At 27.6% G+C, this 23738-nt stretch overlaps 2 protein-coding genes across 2 annotated transcripts; one reads left to right on the top strand and one right to left on the bottom strand.

The window, feature by feature from the left end:
- The first annotated feature begins 6557 nt into the window (after positions 1 to 6557).
- Positions 6558 to 7392, top strand: LOC114175552 (protein MAIN-LIKE 1-like). The gene is made up of 3 exons (XM_028060305.1): positions 6558 to 6600; positions 6725 to 7056; positions 7129 to 7392. Exons 1-3 carry the CDS (start codon positions 6558 to 6560, stop codon positions 7390 to 7392), a joined length of 639 nt encoding a protein of 212 aa, XP_027916106.1.
- A 2439-nt stretch (positions 7393 to 9831) lies between these two features.
- Positions 9832 to 17949, bottom strand: LOC114176372 (putative inactive cadmium/zinc-transporting ATPase HMA3). The gene is made up of 10 exons (XM_028061412.1): positions 17835 to 17949; positions 17353 to 17574; positions 15558 to 15815; positions 13753 to 13850; positions 12996 to 13251; positions 12728 to 12865; positions 12306 to 12639; positions 11891 to 12093; positions 11579 to 11781; positions 9832 to 11408 (listed from the first exon to the last, which is right to left on the bottom strand). Exons 2-10 carry the CDS (start codon positions 17537 to 17539, stop codon positions 10200 to 10202), a joined length of 2886 nt encoding a protein of 961 aa, XP_027917213.1. The 5' UTR covers positions 17540 to 17574; positions 17835 to 17949; the 3' UTR covers positions 9832 to 10199.
- Positions 17950 to 23738: the final 5789 nt, after the last annotated feature.

Below are 23738 nucleotides of genomic sequence, written 5' to 3'. Positions count from 1 at the left end.
ATAGCAATAACTTAAGGTTGTTATCCTGGGATAGAGCTAAGGTAAATAATTAATTTTATTTGAAAATTCATATAGGATAATTCAATTAGATAACGTTGAATTATGTGTTAAGTCTATTATAAATTTGAAACTTTCAATTAAGTCTTTAATAATTTTTTATGATTTATTGAGTCTTTAAAATTTCAAAACATTTCAATTGAGTCCATACAGTTAAGTGTGGCGGTGTTAACTTTCTGATGTAGCAATTAACTTGTCCTGTCATTCTCCACAAATTTCGCCATATAATATTTTATTACAAAAGACTACTTGATCTTTTTAATTATTTACGGTATTTAACGAAAATTATTTTAAATTTAATTAAAATTATAAAGTTATAAATTAAAAAAAATACAAAAATACAAAAAACATGTAACTATAAAATTAAAAAAATAAAATCAAAAAATAACAAAAATATAAAAATATAAAATTACAATATTAAAAAATTATAAAAATATTTAATTTCATAATTAAAAAATATAAAATTATACAATTAGTTAAAAATTATGAAATTGTGTAATTATGAAAACACAAAATTATTAAATTATTAAATTTTAAATTTTAAATTTTTAAATTTTTAAATTTTTTTGTAATTTTATAATTTTTTATTTTACAATTTTGAAATATGAAATTATTAAAATTTCAAGAAAATAAAAATTAAAAAATTATATTTGGTCACGTTATTTTTAAAAAATGATAATATAAGATAATTGTTACATCACAAAGTTAACAATCACACTATAATTAAAAAATTTAAATATAGCAGAAACTCAAAATATAATTAAACCATTAAATAATTACAATAATTGGTTAAAAGTTGTAACAATAATGAGATTCAATAAGAACAATTATAATTATTGAAAATCATGATACGAGAAGTATAACTATTACAATAATAAAAAATATTATGAGAATTAAATTTATTTAGATAAAAAAATTATTTTGAACTTAATAATAATTAATACATAAATATTTCTTAATTTAAATGGAGTGATTAATTACTCTTTAAGGGTATTGAACACATTAAAAAAGCTGAGCAAGAGTAGAAGTAAATGATTATGAGAAGATTACATAAGTATAGATATTTAAGAATTAAATGAATAGAATTTGAGTTTTAGAAAGAATTATTAGAAGGAGTAATTTAATACCTCTGTCTGTTTAATCTGTTTGTCTCCCCTGAAAAGTAGAGAGCGCTGGATCTTATTTCCATGCCATGTGTCAGATGTCTCTGCTTTAACCGACATCTCATCATTTCTTCTTCTATCAAAAACCTCTCATTAAAACACTCTTCTCTCATCCCTGCGTGCATCACCATAACAAATACAACAATATACAACTAAAACAAAACAGATGTTCCACCATAACTATGAGCTATCATGAATTGATATGAAAGAGGAAGAAAGCAAAATGTAGCCAAAAATAACTTGCCGAGTTACTCAAGTTTGGATCAGATTAAATAGATTCTTCTCTCGGCAAGTCATTCTTGGCTTCACTCCACCCTCAACCTTATTAATTAACCCTTCGCAACCAAAATCCACACCATTTTGCCAAATCAATTATGAAGTAGAAGAGGTTGGTTAGTTTGGTGCATGATGCGATGATTATATAGAGGTAGAAATATTTTATTATATTTTCTTAGGTAACATAATTGATTAATTTATTTAAATTTTTAGTATATAAATATAAGTCTATGTTTCACATCGAAAAAAAATAATATCGTATAAGAAAATAAATGTTTAAATTATTTTAAGATTATGGACTCGAGAGATGTCAATCTTTTTTATATAAGATCGAGTCAATCTATTATATCATACATACTCATATTTGATTATTGTTTAATTTTGGACGTTCTTCAAAATATTTATCCCTAATAATTGGTGGCTTCTTTTTGTGGTGTTCAAAGGCAATGATTACATATAATTACACAATTCTATAACGCGTCTATAGAAACTGTGCACTTTTCGGCTTTACAAGAATTTGATGTGCTACATCTTTTTCATGGTTAATGTGTTTCCGTTTATAAAAGACGAGACTTTGTGTTTTTGAGGCGTGGGAAAAGGAATGCCATAGAATCTTATTCACCGCACTGTCTCAATTTCTTGCCAAACCCATTACTTATATGTTACGTTATGCTATAACTTATTTTTGTTTTTGTTTGTTTATAATTGGAGATGACAAATAAATTTGTTGTGCATATTGTCTGAACTTGTTTTTGTTTTGATGAAAAATTCTTGTATTCTGAATGAGTATGAATATGAAAAATACCCGACTTGTTTAATTGAGTATGGAGATAGGGATGGAGATATATATATTCGTCCTAGTCTTATCCTCATACTACTATAATACTCGTTCCCACCTTATTTTGTTCCAATTTAAATGATTTAAAATACCCATTGTCTATTAAGTAACCTTATATTCATACGCGTGCACAAACACACACACACACTTTTTAATACTTTTATTTATTGTATATTTTATTTTCACATAAGAATGTTTAACACTATCAATTTAAGTATTTCATAGTATAAATGTTTCATTTATTAGGTAATATAAAAATTTATCTTCTTTATTTTATTATTATTAATTTTTGTTTCATTAAAATAACTCTTTTATTTCATTAAAATCATTTTCGTTATATATCAATCATCAACTAAGTTGATATTTGAAAAGTTTTCTTAGATCCGTAAGATATTTTTCATCTTATACCCTTAATTATACATTTATTCTTTCTTTATGCGATTTCATTCAATGGTCTCTCAAATTGTTTCTAAGACACACATTTGATAATTTTTTTAATATTTTTATTTGCTGATTATTTTATAACGTAAAATTCCATTTTGATAATTTTTATATAATAATTTTTATTTTCTAACTTATTATCATATGTGTAATTTTATCACTATAATTTTATATATAAATTTTATTTATTACAATATAATAATTTAATGTAATTGTCATAAATTTTTTTTATCACCATCCAACATATATTAAAGTTCAATAGATGAAAGATCTATGCTCAAATTTTATTATTACTAGTTTAATCTTTGTTTTTTGTATGATCTTGATCAAATGATGTAATATAACTTTTATTAGTATATAAAAAACATTTCATTAGAATTTAAAAAATTGAAGTAAATAGATATTTAAAATAATTCTCATAAAATCTTATTTGGTGTTTTAATTTGAAATGGATACAATTATAATATAATTTATTTCTCAATATTTGATATGGAAGAAAATCCACCTTTTAATATTGAATATTTAATAATATTATGTTTCATTTACTGTAATTTTTTATTATTTTATAAAAATTAATTAATTGATATTGAAACAATAAGAAAACAAGTATGAGTACAAGTACGAGTATATATTTGTTACTCGATGGAGATGAGAATGAGACAAAAACATGATATCCGTTGAGTTTGGATTATGAAGATGAGATGAACTTTTTTTCTTTTGAGAATAGATATAAGATAGCAAAATCTGACTCATCCTGCCCTGCTGTCATCTCTATTTATAAATCTATTTATATTTTTTTTATCAAACTGAAGAGATAATACAAAGAAAAGACACATAAGTTTGAAAAAAATTTGAAATTTTAAACTATCTATTTTAAGTAATCTATTTACTTTCATAAACTTGTAAGAGTATTATTTATTTTCAGTTATTCATTCTTCATCCAAACACTTTTTTTTAAGATTATAATTCTCCAATAAATCAATTATCCTTTTCAGAATTCTCCATCCAAACACATTACTCATCATGGATATATTCTTTAGAAATCACAAATTGTCGCAAAATACTTCAACAAATAATTAGATGGAAGTTTTTTTTAGTTCTATAAAATTATACTGAGAAGTGGTTTTACCACCAAAAAAAATGACTACCTCGAAAAAATTAAATACGACACTAAAATCAACTTTCCCAAAGCAAATATCCCTTAATCACAAAGATTATAGTGAGATTATTAACAATTGATTCATTATTATTAAAAGATTATTACGAACACAGTCTATTAATACTTAACAATAACAACTGAGAGTAATCATTGTGGTATAGACAATTAGGTAATACGTGGCTCAATAAGACTAGTGTTTAAAATTTAATATTAAGCCCCAAAAAAAAACATTAATGGATTTTCGGTGTGTCTTTTTGCCTTTCTTATTTTCTCTAAACAAAAAAACAAATAAATAATATTGGATTAAAATTAATATTTTTAATTAGTTTGACTAATGTAATGAAAGCCATTTTCTGAAAAAAAAAAGAGTCATACTTGAGCAATAATAATATGGGGGCTTCTCCCTACACCTCCAAAGACTTCTATTACATCCCCAAAAATTTTAAAATTCCAATAATATCCTCTGAACCTTTTACTGTTGAACAGTAAAAAAAGTTAAAAAAGATTCTCTGCTCTTAAAAAATATTCTCTGCTCTTAACATGGTTGTCATAAATCCGTCCAGTTTCTCTTCAATAAAATTACCTTTAATCTCACACCCCCAAATTGAATGCAAAGCTTATGCTGCTTGTGCTGCTGCTAAGGGAGACCCTTTGCATCCAAACCCACACCAGTCGGTGTGAAGATCTGCAAGGAAATGTTCTTTCTTTTTCCAGTAAGCATTATTCTTCTATTTATGATTATTGAATATACTTGTATTTATGATTATTGTTTGAATATACTTGGAGATGTAGATGAATACGTTATTGTTTCAACATGCAAAAAATATATCGTGTAACATAGCATCATTCGTAGAAGTTTGGATTTGGTAGAATGAGTTTCGAAACCCGGTAAAATATTTATCTGACTTTCTAAACCCGATATAAACTTGAAATTTCGTAAGTCATAGTGCACCGGCATTTGAATTCCGGTGAGTGATTAAACGAAATTCAAACTCCGTTTTATTTATGGACCGGCATTGTAAACCCGTTTAATTTTTTACCGGCATTCAAAGCCCGGTTTAATTTTCTACCGACAATCGAAGCTCGGTTAAGAAATTCAAAATCAGCTTCTTTTTAACTGGCATCGGTAATCCACTGATAATTTAAATTTTCGTATTTTTTTATTCATTTATTTATAAGTTTTAATTTCTATTATTTTATAATTTATGTATTAATTATTTAATTTTAGATTATTTATATTTTATATAAGTACGTTAAAAAAATTATTATTTTAAATTTTGTAGTTATTTTTACTTTGTTAATATTTAATTAATAATGATAAATTTTTATTTAAAATATTTTACTTTATAATATGTAAATTAATAAAATTTAATTATTTTCGAATAATTTTGACTTATTTATTATTTATTACCTCTTAATGTTTTTATTTATTTACATAATTTTATTTATAATATTTAATTTCAAATTCTTTATATTATATATTAATTATTTAAATTTAATTCTATATTAAATAAAACTATATACCGGTAATAGAAATCCGGTTCGTTAATTATTTTTATTTAAAATTGATATTTGTATACCTAGTTTTCTTTTTTATTTATTTTACATATAAAATTTAATCTAATTTAATTTTACATTAGTATTATTAAGTTACTGTTTAATTGTTTTTAGAATATATTTCATTAATATTTCTTATTTTTTTAATTTTGAATTTGAGATTTTATGTATTTATTCTTATTATTTTTGTTTTAATTTTTTATTCATTTTATTACTTTATTTTTAATTTAATTTTTCGTATATATTTTTAGTTACATATTTTATAGTTATTTTTAGTTTTTTTAATTTTTAATTAATAATGATAAATATTTATTTAATATACTTGTCTTTATAATATGTAGATTAATTATATTTAATTATTTTAAGGTTAACTTTGCTTATTTATTAATGGTTAACTTTTAATGTTTTTATTTATTTATTTGATTTTATTATAAGAATTTATTTCATATATTAATTATTTAATTTTAGATTATTTATATTATATATAATTATATTAAATAAAATTATATACTGGCAATCATTCGATTGTTAAACTAAATTTATTTTTAAAGTTACCGGCATTTTGTAGTTTACTTTATTTATTTATTTAATATATAAAATTTAATTTGAATTTGATTAATAGTATTTAGTTATTGTTTAATTGGTTTTAGAATATATTTTATAATATTTATTATTTCTTGAATTTTAAACTTCAGCTTTTATGTATTTATTTTTATTCTTTTTAATTTGTTAATTTTTTTATTCATTTAATTACTTTATTTTAATTTTATTTTTCATATATTTTTTAGTTATATATTTTATAGTTATTTTTACTTTGTTAATTTTAATTAATAATGATAAATTTTTATTTAAAATATTTGTCTTTGTAATATCTAGATTAATTATATTTAATTATTTTAAAGTTATTTTTAGTTATTTGTTATTTGTTAGCTTTTGATGTTTTATTTATTTATATGATTTTATTTATAAAACTTAATTTCAAATTTTTTATATTTATATATTAATTATTTAATTTTAGATTGTGTATATTATATATAACTATATTAAGTAAAATTATATACCGGTAATGGAAATCCGGTTGATATTTGTGTACCGGCATTCCAATTCCGGTAGTTCAGTTTTTTTATTTATTTTACATTTTATATTTTATTTCAATTTGATTAATATTATTAAGGTGTCGTATATTTGTTTTATATAATATTTCATTTAATTTCAGTTTTATTTATTGTTAAGTTGTTGTTAAAAAGATATGGCTAAAACACGTGGAGCCTAATACGTCTAACCAGGAAGTGGAAACACGAGCAAATACTTTTGTACATGGTGTTGTTAGACGGAGACCTACAACTTCTGCTCGTAGAAGTCGTGGCCATCATGTAACTCGAGAAGCTTCAGCATTACCTGATCCTCCTGTTGTTGAGCAGCATGAGGATGTCACTCAGCAGCACGAGGATGTTATTGATCATCAACAGGAAAATGAAGAAGTTGGGTTTCCTGGAGGTCCATCTGACACTTCATTATTGACGAGCTACGACAATCATGTTGCTCGTGCAGTGTGGGAAGGCCAGGTTAGTATATATATTTATTTTTGTTTATGGTTCATGACTTGGGTAATTTATACATGCAACTGTTCTGTGTAGGATCGAGGTGAAATAAAATTGATCTCACATGGTAAAAAGTTAAATAAATTTGGAGCTTGTCACCTTGGTATTCATGAGTTTGTGCTGAATTCGGGTCTGATGCCTCTATGTGACATTTATTATGATTACGTCGATAAGGGCTTATTATTGGCGTTTGTAGAAAGATGGCACAAGGAAACCAACACTTTTCATCTACCCATTGGCGAGATGACCATCACCCTAGATGACGTCTCTTGTCTTCTTCATCTACCTATTGCGGGATAATTTTGTCCCAATGAACCCCTCGACTATGATGGTGCATTGGAGACTGTTATTGCGCTTCTTGGGGTGGAGCGACCCATAGCTTCAGCTGAGCTCAGACAATGTTGTGGTCCCCAACTGAGACTCAGTTGGTTGAGGGACCTTTATAATGATTGTTGTGAAAAACAACAATGGGAATCCAAGATCATAAGCAACTCCTCGAACCCACTTAATTGACCCTTCACGCGTGGGAAACATCTCATTCGTGGTAAACTTAGATGTATAATCCTCCTCGCATATATCTTTAATAAAAGAGGAGAAATCTGACATCAAGCTAGAATTTAATGGTGAATCCAAATAACTCAAATGAAAATCTTCCATCTTTATATATATAGAGATTATAATCACCTACATGACATAATAAAAAATTAAAATAATTAATAAATAAATAATATTTATAAATTTTTTAAAAATTTGAAAAATCAAAAATTACAATACATATAAATAATTATATGATACACAATAAAAATTTAAAATAATTATAAATGAATAATATTTTTAAAATTCAAAAAATAAATTGAAAAATAACATTACATATAAAAAATTATATGATACACAATAAAAAAACTTTAGAAAATAAACAAATAAAATTATTAAAAAACTATTTAACATTAAATTAAAAGGAAATTAAATTTTCAACCAATTAATAAAATTACAAATAAAAATATAAAACAAATATGTCAAATAAATAAAATATTATACCTAAAACTAAATAAAAAAAATCCAAAATCAATTCCGGATTTAGATTTCCGATTTGTGTGAAATGAAATCCGTGTTTATCATTACCACTTATTTATTTTATATTTTTATTAAAAATATTTAACAAAAGATTTTATTTTTAAAAGTTGAAAAAAAAAATATAAATTAATAAAATATATAATGAATCACAAAAAATATAAACAATTTAAAAATTTAACCGGATATCGAAATCCGTGTAATTTGTGAAACGAATTTGTAAATCCGTTTTTGCGTAACCGGATTTCGAAAATCAATGTATGTGTATATGAAAAACCGGATGTCAAAACCCGTTTAAATTCTTAACCGGATTTCTAAATCCGTTTAAATTTTTAACCGAATTTCTAAATTCGTAGGTGTATGTGTACACATTAGTTGTGTAAAACCGGATACCAAAATCCGTTTAATTTTTAAACCAGATTTATAAATCCGACATAACCGGATGTTGAAAGCCGGGGTTATGCTTTCTAAGTTTTTTTTTTCTCTTTTCGATGTCGTTATCTATCAGCATCTTCAAACACAAATCACTCATTCATCACTATTCACAAACATGCACATTCACTATATACAAAAAATGCATTCGGTTTTGTATAAAATGGTTGATATATCAAAGTTGAACATGCATAATATAGTATTTGAAAATGATGGATGATGGACGTCCAAGAATAACTTACATACCTTAACAAGATATAACTTAAAAACTGAAAAACGAAACAACGTTTCGATAACCTGAGCAGCGAAAGTGCAAACACAGTTCACAGTGAAAGAGGTTCTGAAAGTGACTTGTCGAGGGGGAGAAGGGGCAAGGCGCAACATAACAACCAAATTCAAGTCTCAACTTTCAGTTCACCTACCTCAGTAAATATTTTAATTACTTTTACCTAATTAAGAGAGACTAATTAAGAGAGAGGTGAGTCAGAAGGGTAAAATGGACTGTGCAATTAATATTTGGAGGTGCAGTAGAAGTCTTTGAAGGTACAGGGAGAAGACCCCTAATAATATTGGGTTGAAAAGGCCTGTTTCATCCTTCGATCACCCACATGTTGGTTGTTTCTTTCTACACCTCCATATATTCATCATGCATTCTCATAGGATGGTATAAAATGACTTATTTGTTCTTATATTTTCTTCTTCCTCTTCTTCTTACACTTTTTTTTTCTCACTTTTCATCTTCTTCTTTCTATACTAGTCCCGCGCTCATGTCTCTCTCCTTCATCTTCTTCTTTCCGGAATGTATATGTATAGTGAAAATACATTTTAAATTATGCAATTCAGATTTTTTTTTTCATATTTTAAGTTATATGGTTCAAAATAGAAAAGTTATATTTTGAAATTAATAATCCATACCATTTTTTGATTAAACAATCCAGATGAAAATAAAAGTTCTAAATTGGAGATTAAATTTAAAATTTTAGTTTGAGAAGGGGCAGGTTGAAACTATGGAGGTGGAAAAGTTGCCAAATGTGTCGTTCCGTTTGGAAAGTATGTTGAGTTCAAAAAAATGGTCCGGAAGAAAGCAAGAAATATTTTAGAATGCTTTAAAAAAAACAATTTTAAATAATTATTGATAAATTACTGATAAGAAAATGTATATATATTAAATTTAAAAGGTTAACTGCTGATTTTAAGATGTAAAATTGTAAATTGAGGTTATCAAACAATTGGGAATATTGGAATCAGAAAGCTGTGAAGTTCTTATTTTAATGTCAGAGTACTACATATATCAACATAGATTTTTAAAAAGGAAAAAGAAAGTAACCCTGAACATCTACATAAACAACATTCTGAAGGATCGGTTCCCCTTCTCCTTCAGGAATGAAAATCCCTATATAAATAAAGCCACATATCAGATTTACCGAAAAATCTAAGTTCATCATATATCAAGCTCCTGCAGACCTGTCTGGTAAAATGGAGGTCGCAAACACCATTTTGTGTTCACTTCAATGAACTCCTCAAACTATGTACCACCAAAAATCTGCTATGTAAATATAATTCTGCATGCTGACATCTCTTGCTTACGCTGAAATCAGCCACACCTATTCTGTCATAATTTCTGACAAACCAACAAAACCACCTCTTGAGTGTCCAACTTTCCCACAGCATTCCTTCATGTAGCTCTTGCAACATCCACCATATTCTCTCTTATTCAAACCATGAATAATCCCAGATTCATTGCATTCTTTTGAAGACCATTCGTTTCTGCAACACGCACTATCTTCTCCCTCTTTTGAACTCTCACAACCACACACCACACCCATATTCTCGCACGTGTCTGAGCAGCCTTCACAGCAGGAACCTTTCTCTTTCTCTGCCAAACTTGAGCAACCCTGCATTGGGCTTGATTCAACATGTTCAACGATGATGTCAACGGATATTTCACCTGTCCCATGCTTCTCACTTTCTGGATGACAACCTGACTTTTTATGATGCGTGTCTTCGTTGCAATGTGAAACACTTCTGCATTTATGGTCTTTCAGGTTTTCACAACCAGGGATAGGGTGGCAGTGGTCATTGGTGTGGCGGTGGTGATCATGCTCGTGTTGATGCTCATGGTGGTGATCGTGCTCGTGCTTTTTCTGATGGTGGGAATCGTGATCATGATCGTGCTGATGGTGGTGATCATGTTTATGATCGTGTTGATCATGACAATGTTGATGTTTGTGGTGATCATGTTCATGCTTGTGTTGATGGTGATGGTGATCGTGTTGATCATGACAATGTTGATGTTGGTGGTGAGCATGATCATGGCCATGAGTGCCACCGCATCCACTATTGTGGTTATGAGATTTAGTGGACGATCTACAAGATTTTCCTCCATGCTTGTGTGCTCTTGGAAGGAGTAGCATGCTGTTGAAGATGACCACCAGACACGTTCCAACATCAGCAACCACTGCTGCCCAAACATATGGATGACCACCAATGGCCAAACCAATAATCGCAGCCTTAGTAGTGATCGACAGAATGATGTTTTGCAGCACTTTCCGACGTGTTCTTCTTGCTAGCTTAATGGCTTCAGGTATCTTCCTAATGTCATTTGACATAAGAATTATGTTGCCTGTCTCACTTGCGAGTGCAGAACCTGAAATGCCCATTGAGATTCCGATATCAGCTGAAGCTAATGCCGGCGCGTCGTTTATACCATCTCCGATCATGGCTGTTGGACCTTCCCTCTTAAACTCTGAGATGATTGTCACCTTGTCCTCCGGCAACAGTTCTGCATGGACTAACTCCAGAGAATGCCCCAGCTGAAGATAAAGTCACTGTCGCCATTAGTACTTTAACTAAGGTTCTAGTACTTGAATAAGCTCACTTTGAAAATAGAGAATTTGATACTATTGAAAATCACTCTGGTGACAGCTTGCTATAAATTAGCCCTATTGTATTCAACAAGGTTTGATCATATAACATCACACACCTGCTCCTGTGCTTGCATTGCAGCAGATTCACTGTCTCCAGTGAGCATGGCTGTTTTTATTCCCATTAACTTCAACCGCCCGATTGCTTCCTCAACACCTAACCTGCAAACATCTGAAAGAGAGAAAAATCCAACTGGGGTTGCTCCTATGTATATGTATCCAGTGGTCTTTCCTCTTGCATTTTCTCCTTGTAATATTGGAACTACAAAACAAAACCATCACTCACAATGAACACCTCGTTCAGTTCCAAGAAACAGAAGAAAAACTAAAACTATGTTGTAAGGTTACACCTCAATGGAAAAGGCACTCACCTGATTCAGACCCGGCTCTTGCGGCTATTTTTTTATTTCCTATGTAAATAACTCTGTCTTCCATTTTTCCACCGATTCCTTCCCCAGGAAAGTTTTCAAATTCTGTCACCTTTTCTGGCTCTGGTTCCACGGAGAGAGACCTTCCATAATCAACAATCGCAGATGCCAGTGGATGGCTTGACTTGCTCTCTACACTTGACACCCTGAAAAGTTGAATCTGAACGCATGATCTCATAATTCAACAATTTATTCAATCTTTATTCTAGATAGGCTTTTGAAATTTCCTAACAAGATTATATACTATATCTTCTAGTGCATGTAAATCAGACTTTTTTTTTTCTTTTTTAAAAATATTATATTTGAAAAGAAAGATGGACAGAAATAGCACTGCAGGGGAAACGAGGGCTGTCCTTACCAGTAAATCAATGTGTTCAAATCTATGTCATCTGAAAGAGATTGAAACTCTGTGACCACAAAATCACCCTTAGTTATGGTACCCGTTTTGTCAAAGGCCATGACCTTGATTTTTGCAAGTGTTTCAAGATGATGACCCCCTTTGATGAGAAGACCTGATGTGGCTGCTCTGGTGTAAGCACAAAAGGTTGCAACTGGAGTTGAAAGGATGAGTGCACATGGGCATGCACTCACTAAAACAACCAATGCTATGTGAATCCAGTATTTCTCTGTACGTAATTTTAACTTTAACGCAAGTGGAATCACTGCTACAAGGATTGATATGATTACAACGGCTGAAAACATCAACAACAAAAAGTAAGGCCAATGAAAATTCAACGCAGGCAAGAAACCAATGACTCAAAAAAACTACATTCTGCTAACCAGGGGTATAAAACTTGACAAACTTCTCAATCAATGTCTGAACGTCGGTTTTGCTGTTTTGAGCTTCTTCCACAAGTTTTGTCATTTTAGCCACCACACAGTCTTCAGCCAGTGCAGTAGTTTTCACACTGATATAACCTTTTAATCAATCAAGAAAACACTTTAACTTCACAACCTTGTTCTAGGAAAAAACTAATTGCCAACTATTTTACTTGTCATATTTTCTATATTAAAAATGACAGTTTCCATCCAAGAACTAAGAATTTACCATTCATATTGATGGTGCCAGCCCATACAGTAGAATCCTTTAGTTTTGCCACAGGGAATGATTCCCCAGTCAAAGTTTTCTCGTCAACTTCACAGGTTCCATCCACAACAACTCCATCTATGGGTATCACCTCACCTGCTTTAACAGCTAAAACGGTATTTACTTTCACCTCATCAGCATCCACAACCTCTCCTGTTTCAGCTATCACTGCTTTTTGAGGGACTATGTTCATCAAAGACGACATTGCTGCAGTTGCCTGAATCCAAACATTTTTTAAATTTACAAGTTTAACTTACAGTCAGAATTGAAACAGAGAACCCTGCTTTTATTTTCTATGGAGAACATCAATTAATGACAAAAAATTTGCCAGTTTACATGGAATTCAGTTTTCTTCATCAAATATGTAACTATGTTAATAATTCTTGAGTCTTAAACCACCGCATTTTTTTTATACTTTTGTGTAATCAACAATGCAATTAGACTTCTTATTTATAACCCAGGTCGCTTTCTTACATTCAAGAGTGTGACAACCATTGTCCATAAGTTTAAATATACAGTACAACGATAAGGAATGAAGGAATGTATATCTGTGCATTTGAACAGTGCAGACTTCAATAATGAAATAAGAACTACAATAGAATCCGGGTCCACTAATTTTTTTAATAATTCAAGAATAAAACATTAATACTTGAGACGGTGTGAAGCATGATATACAAATAGATAAATATCTTCCAAAAAAATAAAAAAAAAAGAATACCTTGTAGCTTGCCCTTGATTCTAGCCATTCTGCAATTGAGAAGAGGAAAACAATGGTGCCGGCTTCCAAATAATCATGCATAGCGATTGTCCCAACAACTGTGAAATAAAAAAAAAAAATGAAAATGTGTAAATCTTATAATAATAATTTTTTAGATAATCAGAAGTTCATTATAATTTAAAAGTAATAATCTTCTTTCTCATTGGACGGAAACAATTATATGAATCAGAAGTGTTTCTTTATGTAAATCATATATACAGACAAACCGCAACTAAATCATAAATAATCGAAATTGTTACATAGTTTGATTCCATCACATCTTGTACAGACACATAAAACGTTTGCATGTATATATGTTGTTTGTTTCTGTCAAATGTTTGCTATGCTATAGTTAGTAGAAAAATGTTATCTGCAGTGTAAGTGAACCGCTTGAAGAGCCGTTTCATGAATTTAAATTTATGAACAAGAGGTGATATTTGTTTGTTTGTTGCAGAGAGCAGATTTTCAGTATGTTTTGTTGGATGCACTTCAACTGTAACTTTTTCTGTGGTTTTTCACATGTGAGTTGCAGTTGCTAGTTTCAGCGTCCGTGATTATCTGAGTTCTGAATGTATTTCCAAAACCTTGTCATATACAAATATATGCAAATTTCATATTTTTTTAAAGATCTCTTGATTACTACTTTGCATGCAAAGAATATATGAAACCATTAAAGTTTCAAACATCCAAAGAGAATCATGAGTTACAAGGATGTCAGAATCTCCCCTTGTTTGATTCTTCACGTGATTATATTAGCTGGAAAAACAACTGAAGATATTTTATACATGGCAGAATCTGTGGGTGTCGATTCAGGATTTTTGTTTTTCAGGAGTTGTTTTGGGTTAACTTGAGTTTGAGTTTAACGAGAGAACCAATACTTTCTTTTTGCTTTATTAAATAACTAACAGGAAACTAACAGGTGTCCGGTAAGGTTATTTTTCAATTTTAACTAAACATAAAATTATAAAAAAGAATCTTCTGGAAGCTTAAATGGTTAGTTTGAAAATAAATATTTATAATTTAATAAGTTAAATATAAGATTATACAAGAAAGAACAATCTAGTGCAGTTTAGTAAGTTATAAAAAAAACAATTTACTAAAAGTTTAACAATTTTAAAACTAAGAATTTAGCGCAGTCTAAATCATGGAGCTTTATGGGTTTGAATTCGACGAAGACGAAGGTATATGGGATTATTAAACTAAGTTTTCAATTTATAGAGATTGTTCTCAACTATGGCTAAAACCAGGTTAAAATCACCAGAAATGCTAACAATAACTCTCTTAAATATATTTGTTGTAATGAATTAACAAAATTATAAATAGTTTTAAGAACAAACATGTTGCCTATTACTTTAAAAAATATATATGCTAAAAACACTCAATCTATTATTAAGAAAAAATAAGATGATTTTCTTAAAAAAAAAAAAAACAATTCATCCTTGACAGTTAAAGAGTGGGAAAAAATGAAAACATATAGTAAAGACAACTAAAAAATTATGATTAAAAAGTTAAAGCCTTTATTGAAACAGAATATGATAATATATAATCCAAAATGTGTCATGATTATGAATCCAGCGTGTCAACCTTCTTCCAGTTCTTCTACTTGGAAGTTCTCAATTTGAATTATGTCAAACAACTTAATAAACAGAAGATACGAAATTGTAGGTCTTCAACATATATTAATTTTAATATATTAAAAGAGTTATTCTTAGCATTTCAAAAGGAAAAAAAATATGAAAAAAAAAAGAGAAATTAAGCAAATTTACCTGCTATGATCATGAGAATGCTAATGTCAATCCTAAGATTACGAATGGAGGCAAAGGCCTTTCGAACGATAGGGTAAATACCCGCAGCAGCTGCACCAACTGCTACATACTTCAAAGGAGGGTACACAAATTTCAGCAAAGAAACCAAAAGTAGAAAACCCGAAGCAATCGAGTAAGGGCTTGGCCATCTCTTTCCATGATTTTCATCTCCATGTACTCTCACATTAGCTTCTAATCTCGCTTGATTCAATGCCTTAACTGTCATCACAAACTTTTATTATTCATTTATCACTTCCTTTTGCAACCAAATCATGTCCTTTTTTTGCATCAAAAAAAGTTAAAGTTAACAGCCTAACTTTATTCATAGGGTACAAATGCTATGTATATACATATTCGAATAATAGTCCTATTCCACATAATTACTTTACAATTCCACTTTCAGTTTTTTTTTTTTTTTTCAGATCTACTAACCTAACTTGCAGTTTCATCGTATATTACAATTATATTTTAAAAAAGTTTGTGTCACCTTATATCATTTTCACTTGTCGGATTTTTTGAGGTAAAATATTCATCATAGAATTTGCGTTTTTAATAATGGCACTAGGACCGTATTTAAAATGTAAATATATATTTAAAAAAAATGTGGGTCTCCGTCACTGGATGATTTCTGTTTAATTAAAATTTAAAAAAAATGCTGGCTAATGAATTAATGTTAAGAACAGTGAACTCTAAAAGAAGCAAAGTTTGCATTTCTATTGCAGTCCCTGCAAACATGAGATTTGTGGACTCTAATCTAAAGAAAGCATTTTGGTCATAGTTTCTTTCCAAGTGGAAAAGTTGCGAGATAAAGAGGCACTTCCTTTTTAATTTCTGATGCATCATCTTTAACACCAACACGTTACGTTTTGGAAAAAAGGAAACTTTGTGAAAAAGATGATAATGGTGCTCTTATTTTGTGGAAAAAAGATGCTCAAGTACGCAAGATCATCCGCAAAGCAAATTTCTTTTCTTTTACCTTTTACCATTTACCATGGCCAAATACAAGTATGGTAATTATTAAATAAAAATAGTTATATTATTTTCTTAACTAATTCTGAATTCCACAAAATTATATATAAAAGAATTCTCGGAGTTAATAAAGTACAAGTACCGTAAACTCGTTTTCATAATCATCCACTCCTCTTAACATTGAAAAAGAATCTTTTACCCCCATTCTATAAACCATTACAAAAAGTTAGGTAATCCTATATTTGCACCTTTATCATCAAGCAATGTGCTATGTGGAGTGGTCCAATCAATTATGGAGAGGTTATTTGCATTAAAATTTAAAAATTACTTTGAGTTTTAATAAATGAATAAATTCAAATGTAGAAAATAAAGGAACCAATCCATTACAGAAAGGTTATTTGCATTAAAATTTATAAATTACTAATGAATGATAATAAATTCTAATGTAGAAAGTAAAGGAAGAAAACATTTTTAATTTCAAAATAAAAGTAAAAGTAAAATTTAATTTTAACTTCAATAATGAACACTTCAAACAGGAAATCTATTTTCAGGAAATCTCCTCCTGTTTGAAGTGTTCTCGTGATTGAGCGTCGATTAAAATTAATCGAAAGAATATAGAAATATAAAACTTAAAAAATATATATAAATGGTTTTTAATAACAAAAAAAAAAAGTGTTTGAAGGAATATGTATTAAATAGTATGTTGTCAACTTTGTAGGAGTACAGAATAAGAAAGAAGATGATGAAAATTAGAAGAGGAAAAAGGTGAATTGAGAGAATAATGTACCGATTTGAAGTTGCGAAATGACAAGGGTGTCATGGAGAACAATGACAGTCCGTGAAGGAACTATGACAGAAACCTCTTTGATTCCTTCGAGAGGTTTTAAGATGTTTTCAATGAGTGGTACTTCGGAGGAACAGCACAGTCCCAACACATCAAAGTAGCTCTTCTGCAATTTTTTACTCTTCTCCATTACAAGGTCAAATTCCAAAGCCTTGATCAAAACACCTGCCACACCAGAATAACAATCACCCAAGGGAAACTCTTTCGGATTCAGTAACCAAATTAAGAAACCAAAAAACAAAAAACACGTTTGAGGGACCACAAATTAGAATGAAGAAATGCCCGTTACTGATTCTGTAATTAAACCAAACCGTTAAACAAGGAAAGAAAGAACCATGTCTCATGCGTGAGATCAATAACAAACAAGATAAAAAAAAAAAAAAACATGGTGAGAGATAGAGAGATAGAGAGAGAAAGAAAACCACCTTGTTATGAGGAGAGAGAAGAGGAATATGGTGATGATGCCAATGGTGTGAGGCGGTGCAAGAGGAATGGGAGTTTAAGTAGGCAAACTCTGAGTGCGTATTGCGGAAAGAAATAAAGAAAAAAAGAAAGAATAAAAGATGCAATATGATTGGACCCATGTTTTACTTCTACAGAAAAATGAACTAATTAATATATTAATTAATTAAGCATCAATTACTCATCAAACTTTAATTAATATTTTTTTTATTATTTAGGGATGAGACAAGGGTGTGTAGTGGAGAATCAATAAGATTAATGGAATCCACCTATGAATCCACATTTTCTTTTTGTTTTAGTACAAGGGGTTTAAACACTCAACCCAAAGACATGATCACAAAGCATCATCTTTTCTTATTTCAGGAGGTACATTCACATGGGACATTAATTTGTAACGTTGTTAAGAATGAAAAGAAACTATAGTTAAACTAGCTTTATTAATGATAACAGTTGGTTTCGTCAAGGAAAAACTATATATAAAAAAGTAAGAGATAATTGTTTTGGAATTATATCAAATTAACTCATGTTTGTAATGTTATGAGTAGTCAGTTAATAGAATAATGAAGTTTATAACTGAAGCTTCCACCATCAGAAAGTTGTGATTCTTGTTCGGATTTTATGTTTTCTTCTTCTTCATAGGTATCTTTATCTTTATCTACGAGCGTTTCTGTTTTAAAATGTTTTTTTAATATTATACTTTAGTAACTCTTCTGACCAAAATGTTAACTCTTGATTTATCACATTATTTAAACTCTTGTCTGATAAATTTAACTCCTATTTTAGGTTCGAACTACTAACTTTATCTTCATTCCTTCAATCCTAGATAGACCTTTTACACTTCTGGGATCAAAACTTCAACTAAATTTATCGATTACTAAAAGTTCGTGATTTTTAATTTAATATCGATAAATGCAATTTTCTAAATAAATATAAGCATGCTTCTGAGTCAATTTATTTAATAAGAGGACAACTTTATATTACCATAACATGTTTTTAATTAAAAATAATTATTCATTATTATTAGCAAATTTTCAAGCACTTAGTTGCAAAAAATAAACATTTGGAAAAGAAAAAAAATTATTTTTTTAAATTTAGTATAAATTATATAAAAACGTGCATATGAATTAATTTATTAAAAATACTTAAATTATCATATATTTTCATTTCTGATTCATTTTAATCTTTATATTTTTTTATTTAATTGAATTTTTAAATACAGCTTTTAGAGTTTTTTTTGTTAAATTAATGTTAAACATGTTAAAACCTTAAATAGGTCATATGTCAAATCATTTAAGAAGGTATTAGTATCAAAATTTAAAATGTGTTAATGTAAAATCATGAAGTCCCAAAAATAAAAAATAATTCACGTTTTGACAATAATGACTCTTTTAAACAATGTTAATATTAATTTAACATAAGTATTTACAATATATTAAAGCTCAATTAAATAAAAAGTAAAAACTAAAATAAATTACAAACACAAATATAAATATAGAAATCAAATTAACCATGAAGTCATAAAAAACCATGTTCATTAAGTATGAATCTTTTCAGAGTCCTTGTTAGCATGTCAATGTCCTCTTTTTCCTTGTGTTTTTTTATTTTAAACATGGATTTGAGGGACAGTTAATTGGTGAATTTGAGTATATTTAAGAATAAAGTTTTTTTGTTTTTTTTTTAAATATTTGAAGGTGAAAATAAACAAATTTAAAGATGGAATTTGTGAAAATTTTGTGGATATAATAGAATAAAAAAATATTTTAATAAATTAAAATATAAAATTATTTTTATGTTTTTATAGTTATTATTATTATTATTTTAATAGATTATATTTGATACTAAATTAATGCACGCCTCTGCATCTTCTTTTAAGAAGAAACAACAATTCCAACACATTCTGCTGTTATTATTTCTTCTATTTCAAATTAAGTTGTTCCTTATTCATATTGTTATCAGGTATATGTATATTATCTACATAATTAATGAAAGGTAAATCAATCTAAATTTTAGTTATTGGCAATATCTCTGAGCGGGCCATAGTGACCAATTCAGTTTCAAGAAAACGATAGAATTAAGAACATATATATTTTTAAAAAATATAATAAAATTTAAGAATTTGTAGTTGCCATGCCACTTTAACTACAGAGTGTAACACATCAAAATCTCACCATAATTTGTTCTTTTTTTTGTGAGACACTTTCATAAAATGATATCAGTAACGAGGGACAAATTTAGTAGACAGACAAAGGAAGAGTAACCATAATAAGTAACATGTTTAACGCTTTGGTCATCCTATTTTAAATTTAGATAATATTTATAAATAAAAAAATATTACAAATGGCATAATAGTGAATTAAAATAAAAAATAAAATCCTTATATTAAATATTAATATTTTTAGAATGTGTTAGAAAGTGTGTTAGAGTTGTACAGTTACATCAAAGCTTTAACTACACAAGGTTTTCGCGTCCCTTTTAAAAATATCTTTTGACGAATTTTAGGTTTAATAAGTTTTATGTTTCAATCTGATTATTATTTTTTAGAGTATCTAACGGAATTTTCTTGAAGTTGGGAACTTAATATTCTAATAGTTTAGTTTTAGGATTCTGTGTTATTTTTGTCAGTTTTACTATTTTATGTGTTGTATGTGTCTGTCAAGTTGTTTATTCATGTGTCTTTTTCATTATTCAAATCGCTTAACATATTGACAAAGTAAAATTCACAAAAGTTAAATTGAAAATGAGAATCCAATAGAGGTATTTTTAAATACTAATTAAAATATTTTAATTTATCAATTTAAAATAAAATTATTGAATGATGTGATAATTAGTAAAAATTGTAAAGATGAATTAAAGTGATACAAAGAAAGAGATTTGTTTTAAATAATAAAAACACTCATGTGATTAGATAACAACGACAAAAACGTGGGGTAATCAAGCTGTGTGAGTGTGACTTACAAGTTACTAACACCTTCGTTTTCTGTTTTAATCAAACGTTATTCAACCGTTAGAGTAACAATGAACTCTTAAAAATAAATAAAAATGGAATAGTCAATGTCTTTAAATTTCTCCTTTACCATCAGAATTTGGTTAAAATTGTTGCAGACGAAAGTTAGAAAAGGAAGAGAGAGGCAAATAAAGAAACATGAAAATGGTATCATGCATGAAAAAAAGAGAGAAATGGACTTTTTTTATTGGAGATTATTTATGTTTCAAATTTTTTATTTTTTCTATTTTCTTTCGAACTTATCCTGTTTCTTGCATTTTACTTGATTTATCGTTAATATCTAATTTTATTATGGAAAGTTTTATTTATTAGAAATAAGATAATTTTTATTATTAGTTTAGTTGTGATGCAGGGAGAGACTAACTGTTGAAATAAAAATCAGGATCTATCAGTGGGACAGAAAATGATGAAATAAATAAGAAGGCTGGAGTAAAAATTGGAAAGGGAATTGAATAAAAAGAATGAAAATTGTAAATTTGAAGAGGAGATTCATTGAGTGTTTTTTTTTTTCATACAAATCTATAAAACAATCTATATAAAATAAGCAAGACAATAATTGATTATTATATTTTCTATATTTCTATAATACATAGACTATTATAGAACATCTTAAAAAGGAACCATTAATGTTAAATAATTATGAAAATGTTCATTAATTTTTTATATTTATTTATGGGATCATATTTAGGGATAAAAGTATATTTGTATATGCAGATAAAACTTGCAATAGATATTGTAAATAGAGATGTTATACTTTCCGAAGAATTATAAAATTATCTAATGATAAAAGTTAAAAGATAAATATGAGAGATTGTGAGTTCAACTCTTCCAATAACTTTTGAGTTTATGTAGTGTGAGTCCAGGTCTTATATTACATGATCGATCTTTCTCAATAAATCCACTAATTAGTGGTACAAGAACTTCAAAGAATCATCATCCATCGAATGTATATATAATATATACGACAATTTCAGAGAGTGACGGTCGGTAGAACTTTTAAAATGAAAAAGATAATGAACTTTTTTCTTAAATTAGTTGAAGTCGTAATTGATACCTTAAATTTTCTTCAGCTTCAGACCCCATCGACATTGCTGGCATCTATGGAAGTCAGAGAAGAGATTGTGTTGATCAGGCATTGGCAGGCAAGAAAAGAATGAAGCAGGCATTGCAACTAATGCTGTGTGAAGCAGTTAATTTGTACTTAAACTTTGATCATCAAACTCAAATGGGTAAAAGGGTTAATGAGAATTATACATAACTTTGACGGAATAGCTGTTAATCAGAAGGAACCATTATTAATCAGAGTTCCATTCAAACAATAGACATTTCAAAATCACGACCATGCTCGTTGTATTGTCCGCACAGAAACATGAAGAAATGTTTTATGCATTGTTTTTAGGGTATATGATCCGCCTGCAGGTTAAGAACGTTAATATAATTGTGTTAGAACCCATTTGCAAGAACAATGATAATTAGTTAGGTGCATGGACGGATCTTCGATCAAATTTTTGGAAGTGCCAAAATTTTGATTGAATTTTTTTGTCTATTTTTTCGTTTAAAAATATTAAATTGTTCTGAAACGAAAAGATATTTTTTTATCAAAAATTGACATTAGAATTATGTCAATTATATCAACAAATGAAACAATCATTTTTATTCATAACTTTAATTTGATAAAAAATTCGATTCAAAAAATTTAACAAAAATGATTAAATTACATATTTTTTAAAAAATTGAAATCAAATTAAGAAAAAAATAAATAGAGGACCGACTAATAAAAGGAGTAATCTCAACATTTTTATGTGTACTAATAAAAATATTGTATTTACTTTTTTCATGATAATAACAAGTAATAAAATTATTATAATTATAATTATAAAATTAAATGTAAATATTTTTTTATAATTCTACTATAATTAATTTTCATTTATAATGATTAAGTTTAAAAAATAATCAAATAAAAAATATTTAAATTATATAAATAATCATTTAAAAGAAATAATTATTTTTATTCAAAAAATATCTAAAATATTAAATTAAAAAATAAATGTGAAAAACCTAAAAAAAACTTTTTCTTATATAACTATGAATATATACAAATTTATTAAAATATCAAATATATGAAATATATTATAAATATTAATTTTTAAAAAATATTTAAAATTATATATTAGAAAATATATACATACAAAATAAAAAAAATAAAATAAAAATTGGGGCCATGGCTCCTTAGTCACTATGAAAATCCGTCGTTGATTAGGTGGTTAAAGTTATCTTTTTTAATCTCTTTCTATTTGTTATAATTATCACTGTTTAAAACCAGTAAATATAATATATGTAATATTCGTAAAATAACTTTTGAAGGGAAAAATCACATGTTATAGTTCTGATTGATTATATAATATTTTTAAATAGTGAAAGATTAATATTGTATCAAATAAATAAACAGGGAAAAATAAATTTAAAGAAAAGAAGCCCAAATGATAGCATGTAATAAATATTTTTTTAAACTAACACAATTATCTTATAATTTTACTTTTTAAGCGATTTTTTTAAAATTAAAATTTTTTTATTTGATTTTTTAAGTTAACCATTTTTAAACTAAAATAAATATTTATAATGAAAAATGTATTCACAAAAAAAGTACAATTTGTCATATTCACTTTTATAATAACAATTTTACTATTTTTATCATAAAAAAAAACATGCTATGCCCTATACTAGTATAACATATATAATATATATATATATATATATAATTTATATCTATATATAAAGGAGATTTTTCATTTTAATTTTCACGTTTATCTACAATATTAAATTATATATATTTTTATTATATCAGTGACAATAATTAAATATA

The sequence above is a fragment of the Vigna unguiculata genome, chromosome 3, assembly GCF_004118075.2.
Source record: "Vigna unguiculata cultivar IT97K-499-35 chromosome 3, ASM411807v1, whole genome shotgun sequence".
Classification (NCBI taxonomy): domain Eukaryota; kingdom Viridiplantae; phylum Streptophyta; class Magnoliopsida; order Fabales; family Fabaceae; genus Vigna; species Vigna unguiculata.
Note: the sequence above shows the minus strand (reverse complement) of the source record. Positions and strands in the feature narration are given on the sequence as shown.